Source organism: Mustelus asterias, chromosome 15, assembly GCF_964213995.1.
Source record: "Mustelus asterias chromosome 15, sMusAst1.hap1.1, whole genome shotgun sequence".
Lineage (NCBI taxonomy): Eukaryota > Metazoa > Chordata > Chondrichthyes > Carcharhiniformes > Triakidae > Mustelus > Mustelus asterias.
This window is the reverse complement of record NC_135815.1, coordinates 4,793,893-4,808,585: the sequence shown is the minus strand read 5'-3', so window position 1 is coordinate 4,808,585 and position 14,693 is coordinate 4,793,893. Positions and strand designations below refer to the sequence as shown.

General features: G+C 41.5%; 1 protein-coding gene across 2 annotated transcripts in view; it reads right to left on the bottom strand.

Annotated features, from left to right (window-relative positions):
• LOC144504285 (collagen alpha-1(XII) chain-like) overlaps positions 1–14,693 on the bottom strand; it is a 284,762-nt gene that overhangs the window by 56,462 nt on the left and 213,607 nt on the right. Inside the window, exons 53-57 of one of the 2 annotated variants that reach the window (XM_078229390.1) lie at positions 11,603–11,761; positions 8,418–8,499; positions 7,089–7,171; positions 5,790–5,843; positions 4,842–4,937 (exon numbers count right to left, since the gene is read on the bottom strand). In XM_078229390.1, the coding sequence (XP_078085516.1) occupies positions 4,842–4,937; positions 5,790–5,843; positions 7,089–7,171; positions 8,418–8,499; positions 11,603–11,761 (474 nt within the window). Of the gene's footprint in view, positions 1–4,841; positions 4,938–5,789; positions 5,844–7,088; positions 7,176–8,417; positions 8,500–11,602; positions 11,762–14,693 lie in introns of both variants that reach the window. The other variant, XM_078229389.1, reaches the window with a different exon arrangement.

Here is a 14,693-nt window from a genome sequence, read left to right as displayed (position 1 = left end):
GGCATAAAGTACAGAAACAAAGAAGTTATGTTGAATTAGTATAATGTGGAGATGCCGGCGTTGGACTGGGGTAAACACAGTAAGAAGTTTAACAACACCAGGTTAAAGTCCAACAGGTTTATTTGGTAGCAAAAGCCACACAAGCTTTCGAGGCTCTAAGCCCCTTCTTCAGGTGAGTGGGCTTAGAGCCTCGAAAGCTTGTGTGGCTTTTGCTACCAAATAAACCTGTTGGACTTTAACCTGGTGTTGTTAAACTTCTTACTGAATTAGTATAAAACATTGGTTCAGCCTCAATTGCAGTATTGTGTCCGGTTCTGAGTACCATACTCTCGGGGAGAATGTGAAGGTATTAGAGAGGATACAGAAAAAAAAATCACGAGAATGGTCCCAGGGATAAGGAACGTTATTTACATTGAAAAATTGGAGAAGTTGAACTGTTCCACTTGGAGAAGAGGTTTCTGAGGAGAAATTTGATTCAATTATTCAAAAACATGAGCTGTCTGGACAGAGTAGATAGGGAGAAACTGTTTCCATTGGTGTAAGGATCGAGAATCAGAGAGCAGACATTTAATTGACAAAAGAAGAAATAGTGATATGAGGAAAACCTTCTTCACATGGTGAATATTTATTATCGGGATTACAGTGCCAAGAGTGTGCTCTGGGCAGGGTCACTTGAGACTTTTAAAAAGGATTTAGATCAATATCTGAAAAGGAAAAAATGTAGGGCTATGGGAAAAAGGCAAGGGCATTGCAATAAATGAATTCTTTCAGAAGGCCAGCACTAACACAATGGGCTAAATGGCCTCCTTCTGTGCTGTAACTTCTATGATTTCATGATAGGAACTGAAGCCTGTTGAGGCTTAAGTTACCTTCAGACTGTAGAGGTGCGAAGGTCTTCCACACGTGCCTTTTAAAGTAAACTAATCCTGTTTGGTTAAATTTCTGACAATCAGGTTTTTTTCTGAATATACATGAAATAATTAACTAAATGATGGATTGAGGAAGCTGGCAATTGTGTTGGGACATTTGCACTTACACAAACTTGGAAAGGGTTTTCCATCTGAAGCTGGTCCAGTGCCATGACATTCATTTGTGTATTTCAATGCCAACAGATCTTTCTTACTAAAGCCTTGATGCCAATAGAGTAGACTCATGGATAAAGTAGCAGATTGTTGAGAGATTAATTGGAATGAAGAGTAAAAAAGTCTATAGCTGTGCCATATTCTGCCTTGCAAAGCTGTTAAAGACCTTGGGTAATGAACAGCATTATAAACACATTGCTTTTGCATTCCATAAAACTGCTTATAGCATCCACTGTGAAGTCAGTCTTGATTTCAAATCTTGTTTATTTGTTGAATTTCATCAATGCAGCATCATTCAGCACTTTGACTGATAGAGACCTTTGTTTCATCAGTGGGACCTGAGCTGTGCGAAAGCAAAACTTACACCTGAAGAACTGTTTCACCAGGAAGTTGGAAGCAATATGGGGCGATAGAGTTCTCCCCGTTATCTCTTCTCTAACGTCTTGTTTATGGACGAAGCATTTCCTTCCTGAACAAAGAACTGAATCCATCTGTCTCTTGAATGTGTACATGTATTCACGATCATGTAATTTTTCATCAACGTAGATGCAACAGCAGGGCAGAGTCCATTCAGAGGCCAGTAACATCTATTGACACGGCAACGCTCTAAATACTTCCTCTTCAATCAAGGTGATATAGTCTTCTCTGAGTAAACAGATTTGGACAGATGTCTCTCACCTTCATTCACCTTGGGCAGCACCTATAGACTGGCACAGTTTGTAAGCAACTTACAAACCTCTTGAAGGTTTGCATTTTTCTTTTGATAAGCAGTTGTACGTTGAGAACAATTTGGCAATACTAACCAAGGTTCAACCGATGTCAGCTAATTAAATCATTTACCATTAAAGAAGAAACTGATCAACTGCGTCCACTTACCTCCTTTTGGAGCTAGCCTGGTGGTCACTACTATGCTAAATATAAAATGAAGCTTTCAAAGAATTTATCAGCACTAAATAATTCTCTCCATTGTCAAATTTTGATTCCTGAAATAGTGACCAAAATTCTCTTTGTATGCCCCATCACCGCTTCCAGCAAAAACGGAGAATTTGATACCCAACTAAAACTCCGTTTACTGCGGTGGGACTTGAGAATCCCAGCTGCGGGCAATGTCAGAGAATCTTGAACAATAAGTTTCTACCAAAAAATTAACTTTGTGGTTTTGTGTAATTTTTTTTGTGGTTGTGAAAAATTTAATTCAACAGATTATGCATCTCTTCTGGATCCTATTTTATTTCAGAAATGTCACGCTTCTGGGACTGTAAATCAATATGCTATAAGTGATAGCTTCTGGCATGCCTGATTGGGAAAAGCAGACCTGACCTGTAGAATGTTCTGAGAGTGTACAGCTAGTGAACAACAAAGCAACACAAGGGAAGACTGGAGGTAATGTAACACTCCTCACAACAACTTATCCTTTGTAGAAGACAAACTGTGAAACTGTATCACCAATTAACACCCCAGAGAAGAAAGCAGGCTAAGGCAATACTGTATCATTTACAGCACTTTCCATATCAGTAACCTCCAGCACTCAGAAGCACAAGAGCACTCAGAAGACCAGAACCTCCAAATATATGTCACAATCACACATCTACGTGATATGAAAATATACCACCATTCCATCACCATTACTGAATCAAAATCCTAGAATTTTCTAACAGCTCACTGGGAGCAAATTCATGAGATGGACTGCAACGGCTCAAGAGGCCGTTTCATCATCAGCTTCTCAAAGGTAACGAAGGATGGGCAATAAATGCTGGCCATACTGGCAATGTCAACACCCCAAGAACGAATATGAAACAAAATGGGAGGATTTTTATATTTGGGCAAAAGCAATCTCCCTAATAAACATTCCACATTTCTTCTATCCTTCCTCTTGAACTTCTGACCTTATATTAATTTCAAACCTGGAAATGTGGGAAAAATAGGTAATTAAACATGTTTTCATCTTGACAAAGCTCCCACCAAATTGGGGTTTTGACAATTACTGAATGCTCACTTAATGAATGGTCAGGGGGCCAGAACATCCTCTTTGAATTTTGTAAGAAAACCCATAATCTGCAAGAAGTCAGCAGATAATAAGAATATCTTCTAATTATTTTTTATTAATGTATGTAACAGTTTTATCAGTTGTAAAATCAGTTGATTGAAAGGATTGGGGAAACATACATAGAAAATAGAAGTAGGAGTAGGCGATTCGGCCTTCTGGCCTGCTCTGCAATTTATTATGATCATGGCTGATCATCAAATTCAATACACTGATCCCGGCTTCCCCCATATCCCTTGATCCCTTTAGATCCAAGAGCTGCATTTAATTTGTTATTGAAATCATAAAGTTTTTTGACCTTGACTACTTTCTGTGGTAGTGAATTCAATTGATTCACCACTCTGAGTGAAGACATTTCTCATCACCCTTAGTCCTAAAAGGTTTACCCCTCATCCTCAAACTATAACCCTTATTCTGGATCCCCCCCACCGTTGGGAACATTCTTTCTGAATCGACCCTGTCTAATCCTGTTAGAATTTTATAAGTTCCTATGAGGTCCTCTCTCACTCTTCTAAACTCCAATGAATATATTCCTAACCAACTAGGTCTCTCCTCATATGAATGTCCTGTCATCCCAGGAATCAGCCTGGTAAACCATCACTGCACTCCCTCTATAGCAAGGACATCCTTCCTCAGATAAGGACACCAGAACTGCACACAACACTGCAGGTGAGGCCTCACCAATGCCCGATAGAAAACTGTGCTAAAACATTCATATTCCTCTACTCATATCCTCTCGCTATGAAAGCCAACATTCCATTTGCCTCCTTTATTGCCTGTTGTACCTACATGCTTACTTTCAGTGACTGAGGAATGAGGACACCAAAATCTCACTGAGTATCCACCTCTCTCAATTTATACCCATTTAAATTATAATCTGCCTTCCTATTTTTGCTACCAAAGTAGATAACCTCACATTTATCTAGATTATACGGCATCTTTCATGCATATTACAAATTCTGCTGAACACTCACTCAGCCTGTTTAAATTACGCGAAAACACCTCTGCTTCCTCCTCACAGCTCACTCTCCCACCCAACTTTGTATCATCTGCAAATTTGGAGATAATACATTTAGCTCCCTCGTCCAAATCATTAATATATAATGTGAACAGTTGGGGTCCTAGCACATATCCCTGCGGTATCCCACTAGTCACTGCCTGCCAATCGGAAAAAGACCCATTTATTTCAACTATTTGCTTCCTGCCTGCTAACCAGCTTTCTATCCATCTCAAGACACTACCCGCAATTCCATGCACTTTAACTTTACATAGTAATCTGCTGTATGAAACCTTTTCGAAAGCCTTCTGAAAGGCTAAGTAAACCACATCCACCAGTTCTCCCTGGTCAACTTTACCAGTTACATCCTCAAAGAATTTCAGTAGATTTGTCAAGCATGATTTCTCTTTCGTAAATCCACGCTGCCTTTGTCGGATTATACCACTGTGTTCCAAATGCTATGCAATTTGGTAATGGACTAGAATGCCTTTGAAGTTAAACATTTATATATATACTCTATTGAAGGATTGTGACCCATGAGAATTATAATATTATTGTGGGATTGGTCCTGTTGCCCATTCTTAGAAGCAAACCGGATTACATGCAACAGTGTTGGTGCTGAAATGCACACTGATCGACTTGCAGTAGTCCTGGACTGTGTTCAACACGACTGTCATGCAATGTGGGAGGTGACAGGAAGCAAAACAAATAGACTCACTGGTTCTCCTGGAAGCGATAGTCCATTAGCACCCTGAGGACCGGGGAGGCCTTGTGAACCTGCAGGCCCTATTTCACCACGTGGACCTGCAGGACCCTGGAAAGAAGCAATTAAGATTTTTATTATTTTTTCTTTCTGCATGACAAACAAAAGCAAATCTGTAGCTGTTATTGCAGTCATCTGCGCCCATTACGTAAATCTGAACATTGCTCCAAACCAAACATGCATAAATTTCACCCGGATATTGGCCAGAAGCTTACAAGTCCTGCTGGCTCTGTAGGTAATTACATAAGTTAGCATGTAATAGAACCATGCAAAGCAGGTTCAGTCTCCAGTCTGTGCTGAGTTAACTGATCTGTGGTAAGGTAATAAAACGCACTAATTTACACAAAGTCTCACAAAAATCAATGAAATAATCTCTCTATAATCTATTTTTCTGATGTTGATTGATTGAATAGTGCTATGGGATCCTTTGTATCCAGCTGGGAGCAAGGGCATACATGGCCTCAGTTTAATGTCTCTCTTAGCCGACGGTTGATTTCTCTGACAGAACAACACTCCCTAGGTAGTGCAGGAAAGTATTAACTCAAGTCGCTGGAATAGGTTCTATCCTATGACCTTTTGATTTAAAGACAAGACTAATATCCACTGAGCCACAGCTGGAACATTGGTGGAAGATGCCTCACAGCTGGTGAAGAAAGAGGAATTATCAGAGTTCCTCTTTTTTGCTATCTGTTGGGCCCACAGTGAAAAATTATGTGCGAATGCCAGTTAAAGATGAGACTGAGCTGGGTTGAGATGCCTGCAGTTGTAGAATAGCCTGCTAGCACTCACAGCCATGGTAGCTAAGGTTTGCTGGCAGCCCTAAAACTGAACCCCAACATTAATTAATATCTTCAGCAGAAGTGTAGAAAGAAAGCCAGAAGAAGTTTAAAAGAAGATACTTACAGGTGGTCCATGTGCACCTCTTTCTCCTCTAGGTCCTTTGCTACCACTTTGACCCTGTTAATGGAACAAATCACAGAGAAGGCAAAATAAGCACCACTTGCATTCTATACATATGGATTCCCTCCAGTCCTGCAGCACTCACCGTGTGCCTTGCCCCTCTGCCCCCCCCCCCCCCCCCCCCCCGCCCATTTCCCCTTTCCTCGCACACAGAAAACAATCCAAACAAGAAGGAAATTAATATATATTGGTTGGAATTTTTGGCCATTTACGCTGCAGGCGAGGACGGAGAATTTGGTGCTCAGCCAAATCTCCATTCCCTGCAGTGGGACCAGAGAATCCACCAGTGTGGACAGCCAGAACATTCCGGCCATAGTGAATGGCTGCGGTCCCAGCATTGATCCCTATGGTACCTCACTGCCTACCATTTGGAAAAAGATCAGTTTATTCCTACACTTTGTTGCCTGTCTGTCAACCAGTTTTCCATCCATCTCAATACACTGCACCCAACCTTACACGCTAATCTCTTCTGTGGAACTTTGTCGAAAGCCTTCTGAAAGTCCAAATAAAACACATCCACTGGCTCCCTCTCATCAATTTACAGTTACATCCTCGACTTATCAAGCATAATTTTCCTTTCATAAATTTATGCTGACTCTGTCCGATCCTGCCACTATTTTCCAAGTGTTTTGCGATAAAATCTTTGATTGCAGAATTTTCTCCACTACCAACGTTAGGCTAAATAGTGGGATTGCATTAGCTACCTTCCAACCTGTAGGAACTGTTCCAAAGTCTATACAGTCTTGGAAGTTGACCACCAATGCATCCAGTATTTCCTGAAGTACTCTGGGATTTACATTATCAAGCCCTGGGGATTTATCAGCCTTCAATCCCATCAGCTTCCCCAACACCGGTTCTCTACTAATACTGATCTCCTTCAGTTCCTCCCTCTCACTAAACCCTATGTTTCAATACACATGGACGCAATTAGTAAATTATACTCACTCAAGCATAGAAAGTCCTAGCTCAGCATATTCCTTCACTTGACATTGGATAATTCATAATCGTTAAACGAAATCCTTTCATTTTCCGTCAATTTAAGTTACATTCAGAGGCTAAATGTTTCTAAGAACTTGAGCGTTTTCTGCGTGTTTCAAATGCCATCAGCACTGTTGCAAAATGCAATAATCGCGTCCTTGCCACAGTATATTATTTTCTGTCTCTTGCTTTCCACTTAGTTTGGTGGATTACGTGAACTGTGTTTTAAGCTAGTAAGTGGAAACTAATGAAGTATTTCCTTACAGCAGATCCAGGAGGTCCTGGGGGCCCTTTGCTGTCCTGAGCACATGTGCAGGCGTGTGGAAGAGCTGGACATTTTGCTTCATCTCTCTGAAAACATAGAAAGCAGATGACTTTGGCAGATAATGAAACAAGCTCTCACAAAAAGGATAATCACACTAAAAATCAGTCTCTTTATTGATGTTAAAATCAATGAAATCAAGTCGACTGCTTTTATTTTTACTTTTTAAATTAGGTAAGGGCATTCGCAGTTCTTATGTGGAGAGACAGACTTTGCTATTTATTGAACTTTCATCTAATAGTTGTATCATTGCTTTTCTTTGCATGTGAAATAACTCCTTAGAGCTATAACAAAGGTAGGCACTTGCCAAATATCAGAGGCAACACTTTGCCCTGTTCCTGCAACTATAAATAAGACATCACCGAAAAATACCACATAATGATTGTTACTACCGGTCATAAAAATACAACCCTGGACAGGGCATTTCTCGACACTAGCTCATTCTTTTCAGGACACCAGAATGATGAAGTTTTCCACCTTTAAAAACAAAACTTGGTAAAATTTCACTTTTAATCTCAGAATTTTGGAATGTTCAAAAATGTCTGCAGAGATTGCTCAAGCCAAGTCTCCCACACAACTTAGGAATCAACAGCATATATGCCAGAATGGTAGAGGTGATACGTTCATTGATGTCTTTTAGATTTACTTTCCCCTTAAAGACATTAGAGAACTTGTTGAGTTTTTACAATAATTTGAACATTTTCAAGGCCATTCTTTTCTGGTGATCAAATGCATTGAATCTGATATCAGCGAACCGATCATTTGAAAGATGCTGATGCTATCACAGTTATTTTGAGAGTACAGAATAGTAGGCAAAAAGAAAGTGCCTTTGTGGCACCAACTGAATGTGCAGTATCTGCCCAGCCTCTCCTGTAGTGCCAATAAGATCACAACAACTTGAATGCTTGTAGTTCTGCTAACTCCGGACATATTCTTGGAGGCATCATTGCATGACTTCCTCAAATCCGCCTTCCCCTATGCCATACCCCTCCTATAGTCCATTTTCCAGGCATGCGGCCTGCCAACACAAATTTCAAAGGCTCTTTGTCACCCAATCAGATTAATATTTATTGTTCATAAAAGAATTGCCATCTTCAATAAATGGGAGTGTTCAAAGGAAATAAAAGAAAAAAAGGTTAATGCCCCTATGCTTGCTTGCAGCAAAGATTCCTCACAGTTAATTCAAAGAAACAACTGTCAGCTTTGTCAATCCAAATAAAACACAGAAACTCCAAAAATCCATCTTTTGTCACCTGCTGACAGGTGGATACTTGCCGTGGAAGGAAGGTCGCAGCATTTGTCTCTTATGACCCAACCCAGGCTGCAGATGATGTCAAAGCTTTGGATTTCAAACTAAAATTGAAAGAAAGAGAAAATGATCACTTATAATACACCTCAACAGATAACAAGCCTGAATAGCTCTTTGTCTCTCTAATGTCTCTTTATTAATCTCTTTGAGCTCGTTTTGCTCCCTTCTCATGAAAGGTCATCAACCTGAAAAGCTAAACTCTGGTTTTCTCTCTCTCTCAGCAAACATTGCCTGACCCTTTTCATTTCCTGTTTCATTACAGATTTCCACCATCTTCAGTATTTTGCTTTTCATTCCCTTCTGTCTTTCCAATGCTGAGTTATTTTGACTTGTGTCTATCTTTCTAAAGCCTTTTGACTACCTATTTGGTGTATGCGGCCAGTAATTTTCACCTCTTTTTAGCTTTTTTACAGAAAGTGGCTGTATAGTGTTATGATACCATTTAGTATACTCTACCTGACACTTGCTCTCTTCCCTTCCTGTTCCATTTTATTCCATCTATTTGCTTCCAGTCCTAGCTTGACAGAGGGCCTATATGCTTATAGCAGCCGCTGCATCTTTTTACAGATGCTGATGTATGTGCTATGTATTTCTAGCATTTTCTGTTCCTAACCTTAAATTCTCTGAATATTCCAACAATTGAATGCAACTCCAACCCATAAAAAGTAATATACATCAATTGCATAGTCCTGTTAAATGAATCATTCATGGATAGGGAAATAATTTATTATTTTCATGGTTTGACTGCAATGATTGCACCCTTGTTTCATATTTTCCTTTCAGTGGAGTGTCACCAATTCCAGCATTCAAACCGTGTGAAGGTATGCCTTAAACAATGGAGTTTGAAGTAATGTACACATAATTTGTTCACAAGGTTGCATGTCTGAATACATTCTTGAGACTATGGCTGAGTCATTGAATCGGTCTTTGATTATGAATCTTGCCCTGCTTCAGAATCACATTCAGGTGTTAATACATTGCATCACAAAATTGTAATGCGTTTCTTCCTGCTTATAATTCCACAGCTTGACAGAAAAATGACACATGCCTCTGTGCCCACAGTTGCACACAGGAATCAACAGGTGTCTTTGGATCCATGACTCTGCACCATAAAACCATAGGAATAATACAGCGCAGAAGGGGGTCATTCGGCCCAATTTGTCCATGCCAACCCAAAAACACCCAGCTGTCCTTTCTAATCCCATCTTCCTGCACATGACCAATAGCCCTGCAAGTTACAGCACTTTAAGGTGCAGATCCAGGTTCTTTTTAAATGAGTTTAGTGTCTCTGCCTCCACCACCAACTCAGGCAGTGAATTCCAGACACCCACCACCCACTGTGTGAAAAAAAATTTCCTCATGTCCCCTCTAATCCTTCTGCCAATTAGCTTGAATCTATGATCCCTGGTTTTTGAACTCTCTGCCAAGGGAAATAGGTTCCCTCTCTCCCTACCCCTGACAATTTTGCATACATTAAGTTAAGTTTAAGTTTATTTATTTGTGTCACAAGTAGACTTACATTAGCACTGCAGTGAAGTTACTGTGAAAATCCTCTAGTCACCACACTCTGGCACCTGCTCGGGTACACTGAGGGAAAATTTAGCATGGCCAATCCACCTAACCAGTACATCTTTCAGACTGTGGGAGGAAACCGGAGCACTTGGAGGACACAGGGAGAACGTGCAAACTCCACACAGACAGTGACCCAAGCAAGGAATTGAACCTGGGTCCCTGGTGCTGTGAGGCAGCAGTGTTAACCACTGTGCCACCACTCAACCATGTCATCCTTTAGCCTTCTTTGTTCCAAGGAAAACAACCCCAATATTTCTAATCCCGCCCCATCACTACAATTCTCTAACCCAGGCAACATTCGAGTAAATCTTCTCTGCGCTCTCTCCAGAACAATTATGTCCTTCCTGTAATGTGACCAGAACTGCACACAATGCTTCAGTTCTGCCCCACCAGTTATACAGTTACATCATTTAATCCCTAATTTTGTATTCTCTACCCCATTCCAATGAAGGAGAGTATTCCATATGCCTTATTTACAACATATTCCCATTTATTGTGTATTGCCTTTTATTGCCATAATGGTGAGAATAATGGAGCAATCCATGCCGGACTCTCAGGTGCACTCCGCACCACAATCTTCCCACACTCAGTCACTTTTTTGCAGAATTGAGAGTTTAATGCTAGTATTGGGAAGGGAGGAGCCTAAACACTCCGATGCGTCCAGCTTCAGAGTACTCGACCACCATTTCACAAGGGCGTCCATATCTCATGGTGCATTGGGAGACTCCCTCCCACTCCCCATGGACATTGGATCCCATCCCCTTCATCGGCAGCGGCGTGTTTTCCCCCCACCCCACATCAGGGCATCGCGGCCCTGCCGATGGATCCCTGCCTGACTCACGACATGCCCCTGCCCACTATCATGACCTCTGTGATGCCCCCCACCATTACCCCTTTCACAATCCAACCCTGCACGATCCCTCTGCATAGCCCCCCTGCATAGCCCATCCTAACCCCCATCATTGTCTCCACCCAGGCCCCAGCCCCCGGCAATGCCCCTGGCACGCAGGTGGTGTCTGGTGTCTGCTGCCAGGATGTCTGGTGGGCACCGCCAGGTGGGCACTGCCCGGCCATGCCCCTGACCTCCCAGGGCCTTCAATGGCCTTTGAGTACCCTGGCATGAGCAGTTTGCCAGGTCTGTGCTCGTGCAGACCAGTAGTGATTCATGCCAGCGTGAGCTCTCGCCGGGGAGGGGGTGAAGCATGTGTGCCAAATTCCCGAATGATATTAAAATCCAGTCAATTTCATGCTAATAAGCAGAATGCAAACTGTTTTGCATTAGGATTTTTAGTTTTGCACGCTATTTTTCCAGCTCACTGCACTGATTGCCGGGTGTGATGAGGTGGTAAAATCACACCCAGTGTTTTTAACACTAAGGCTTATGAGAAAGAAGCTAACCTAACCTCAAAAGTAATTTCAGTTCCCTCATCACTGAATAATGTGATATGAATGTACCATCCAGAAGGAATGGCTGATAAATATTGATGTCAGTCAGCAGCTGTTATCAAATGGCCCAGCAAAAACAGACCTGCAGTAACACCTGAATGATCAGCACCTGTTAAATGAATCACTTACTGGAGCAGACTTGCCCTTTGGTCCTCTAGATTTAGCCAACTTTCCGAGAATTTCATATCCATCGGTGGTAATGTTACCAGGTGGATTAGCCATCTTCTCTTCAACCTCCTGACAGTCCACGATCAGCTTAACAGTGTTCTGGTTTACCATAATATGAACCTGCACAGGAGACATGGGAAAATGCCAGTTTGAGTTCACATTTCACACGTTGAAATACTTTTTTTGTATTCAGCAAATTGAAGAATTAATTGAACTCTGTAATCCTCCAAATTTGGACCTCCGAGTATCCTTGGCAGCCCTGCTTTCAGTTGCGTAGACCCATAAGCTCTGGAATTCCCTCCCGAAAGCTCTGTCTCCTCCTTCAAGCTGCTTTTCTTTGGTATACTCTTTGAAACATTCATCATGGACCAAGCTTTTGGCCGGCTGGTTTAATATTTTCTTACATGCTTTGGAGTCAGATTTCATCTGATAATGCTCCTGTGATGTACATTGGAATGTTTTGCTACATTACGTAAATGGCTTGCATTTATTTAATGTGCCGAAATGAAATAAAAGTTTAAATTCCTAAATCTTTTTCATGATTTGTTTTACTCTTTCAAATGAGCATAAAAAATGCATTTGTACTTCATCATAGATTTATTTTATTTTTGTTGTTTTATATAGGTCCCTGCCCCTGCTATAGCAGAACAATCACACCTCATATATTAATATATCTCCAAATACTGACTCAAAAATGGACCCGTCAGGAACTTAGAAAAAATCATTAGAATTGAATTGGTGAGCAGAAATAAAGTCTGACATTGCCAGAGCTGTATACTCCTGCATATTAATGCTGGTTTAATTAATTTTTGGAATTTAATAGCCAATATCTTTTTTCAGCATTTTGTCTTCCAGTTTCCTTTCCATCATTTTATCCTCCACAACAAGTTCTGTGCTACCCACAAGCAAATTTAATTTTAGAATCATAGAAAGTACAGAAAGAGGCCATTCAACCCATCGAGTCTGCACCGACCACAATCCCACCCAGGCCCTACCCCCATATCCCTACATATTTACCCACTAATTCCTCTAACCTACACATCTCAGGACACTAAGGGCAATTTTTAGCATGGCCAATCAACCTAACCCGCACATCTTTGGACTGTGGGAGGAAACCGGAGCACCCGGAGGAAACCCACGCAGACACAAGGAGAATGTGCAAACTCCACACAGACAGTGACCCAAGCCGGGAGTCGAACCCAGGTCCCTGGAGCTGTGAAGCAGCAGTGCTAACCACTGTGCTACCGTGCCACCCTTTGTCAGAGAAGCCTAAGAATATATTTGATCATTAAAGACTTAATTTAGAAGGCTTCATATAAGAAATGTTTAAGGAGAAACAGCAAGCCTAGACAGACAAATTGTTTACTGTTACACCCAATGTAGGCAGTAGGTGGCCTTCTAGGTTCAGTTGACTGAAGCAACAGCCAAGTTATAAAAGAGTGAAAGACAAATTGAGAAGAACCAGGCCTTGAAAGGCCAGGAGATTGGAAGGTGAAAGGACCGAAGGAGGTGCTGAACTTCGTAACTTTGAACATCAGATGGATGAATTAGAAGACTGCATTATGAGTTGAGTTTCATCTTAGGAAACATATACTAAGAAGGGGGGGGGGGGGGAGAATGCTGTTTCACCAGAATGATAGAAAGGTTTAACAAGTTATGAAATTGCATAACTTTGGGTTACACTCCCATGATTTCAGAAAGCTGAGGGAATCTAGTTAGGGTGCATCAAAAGAAAAGGGGCTTTATGTAGATAAAGACTTTTGAAAAAGGATATGAAGCAAAGGCATGTAAATGGATTGATGTAATAATCAACAATGATCTAACTGAATGGTGGAAAAGGCTTGATGGGCTAAATGGCCGAATCTTGTTCCTCCGATAGGTGAATGTGATGGAAGTGAGGAGACATGTTTGTAAGATGGAGGTGAAAAAAAATCACCACAATGACAGCAAGTTTTATCTACTATTCAGTTCAGGAGTATTAAAGCAGTTACAACAATCAACCTCTGTAAAAGCAGTAAGTCTTGGATAGCCTCAAGCTATATTTATTTTTTTAATTCTTTATTAATGCCACAAGTAGACTTACATTAATACTGCAATGAAGTTACTGTGAAAATCCCCCAGTTGCCACACTTTGGCACTTGTTTGGGTACAGCGAGGGAGAATTTAGCATGGCCAATGCACCTAACCAGCACATCTTTCGGACTGTGGAAGGAAACTGGAGCACCCGGAGGAAACCCATGCAGACACGGGGAGAACGGGCAGATTCCCTACAGACAATGACCTGGGCTGGGAATTGAACCCAGGTCCCATGTGCTGTAGGCAGCAGTGCTAACCGCTGTGCCACCATGCCATCTCTATAGGGATCATTCAAGGAAATAAACATCTTTCTCATGAATAAAATAAATTGAGCTTGAGTTTTCCAATGGATAATAAAGTCAGCAGGATACTGAACAATTTTTTTTCAAGGTGAAGCTGTAACACCAAGAGGGCAGCACAGCAACACAGTGGTCAGCCCTGCTGCCTCACAGCACCAGGGACCTGGCTTCAATTCCAGCCTTGGGTGACTGGCTGTATAGAGTTTGCACATTCTCTCGTGTCCACATGGGTTTCCTCCGGGTGCTTCAATTTCCTCCCACAGTCCAAAGATGTGCAGGTTAGGTGGATTGACCATCCTAAAGTGTCCTTTAGTGTCCAAAGATGTGGAGGCTATGGGGATTAGCGTAGTAAATACATGGGGTTATGGGGATAGGGCCCGGATGGTATTGTTGTCTAAGAGTCGGTGCAGACTTGATGGGTCAAATGGCCTCCTTCTGCACTGTAGGGATTCTATGATTCTAACACATCTTGATAATAAAGTCATTCTAATCAATCAAATGGACAGGAACCAGAAGACTGATTTTAAGTGTTAAACAGACTGAGGACACTGCCGTAACATCAGGCAGCCTGCAATAAACCAATTTGGATGATATGCCTATGGTTGGTGTGTACGTGCAGAAATGCATGTGTTCCGGCCTGTCTCAAAGAGTAACTTTGGAGTTTTGAAGAACCGAAT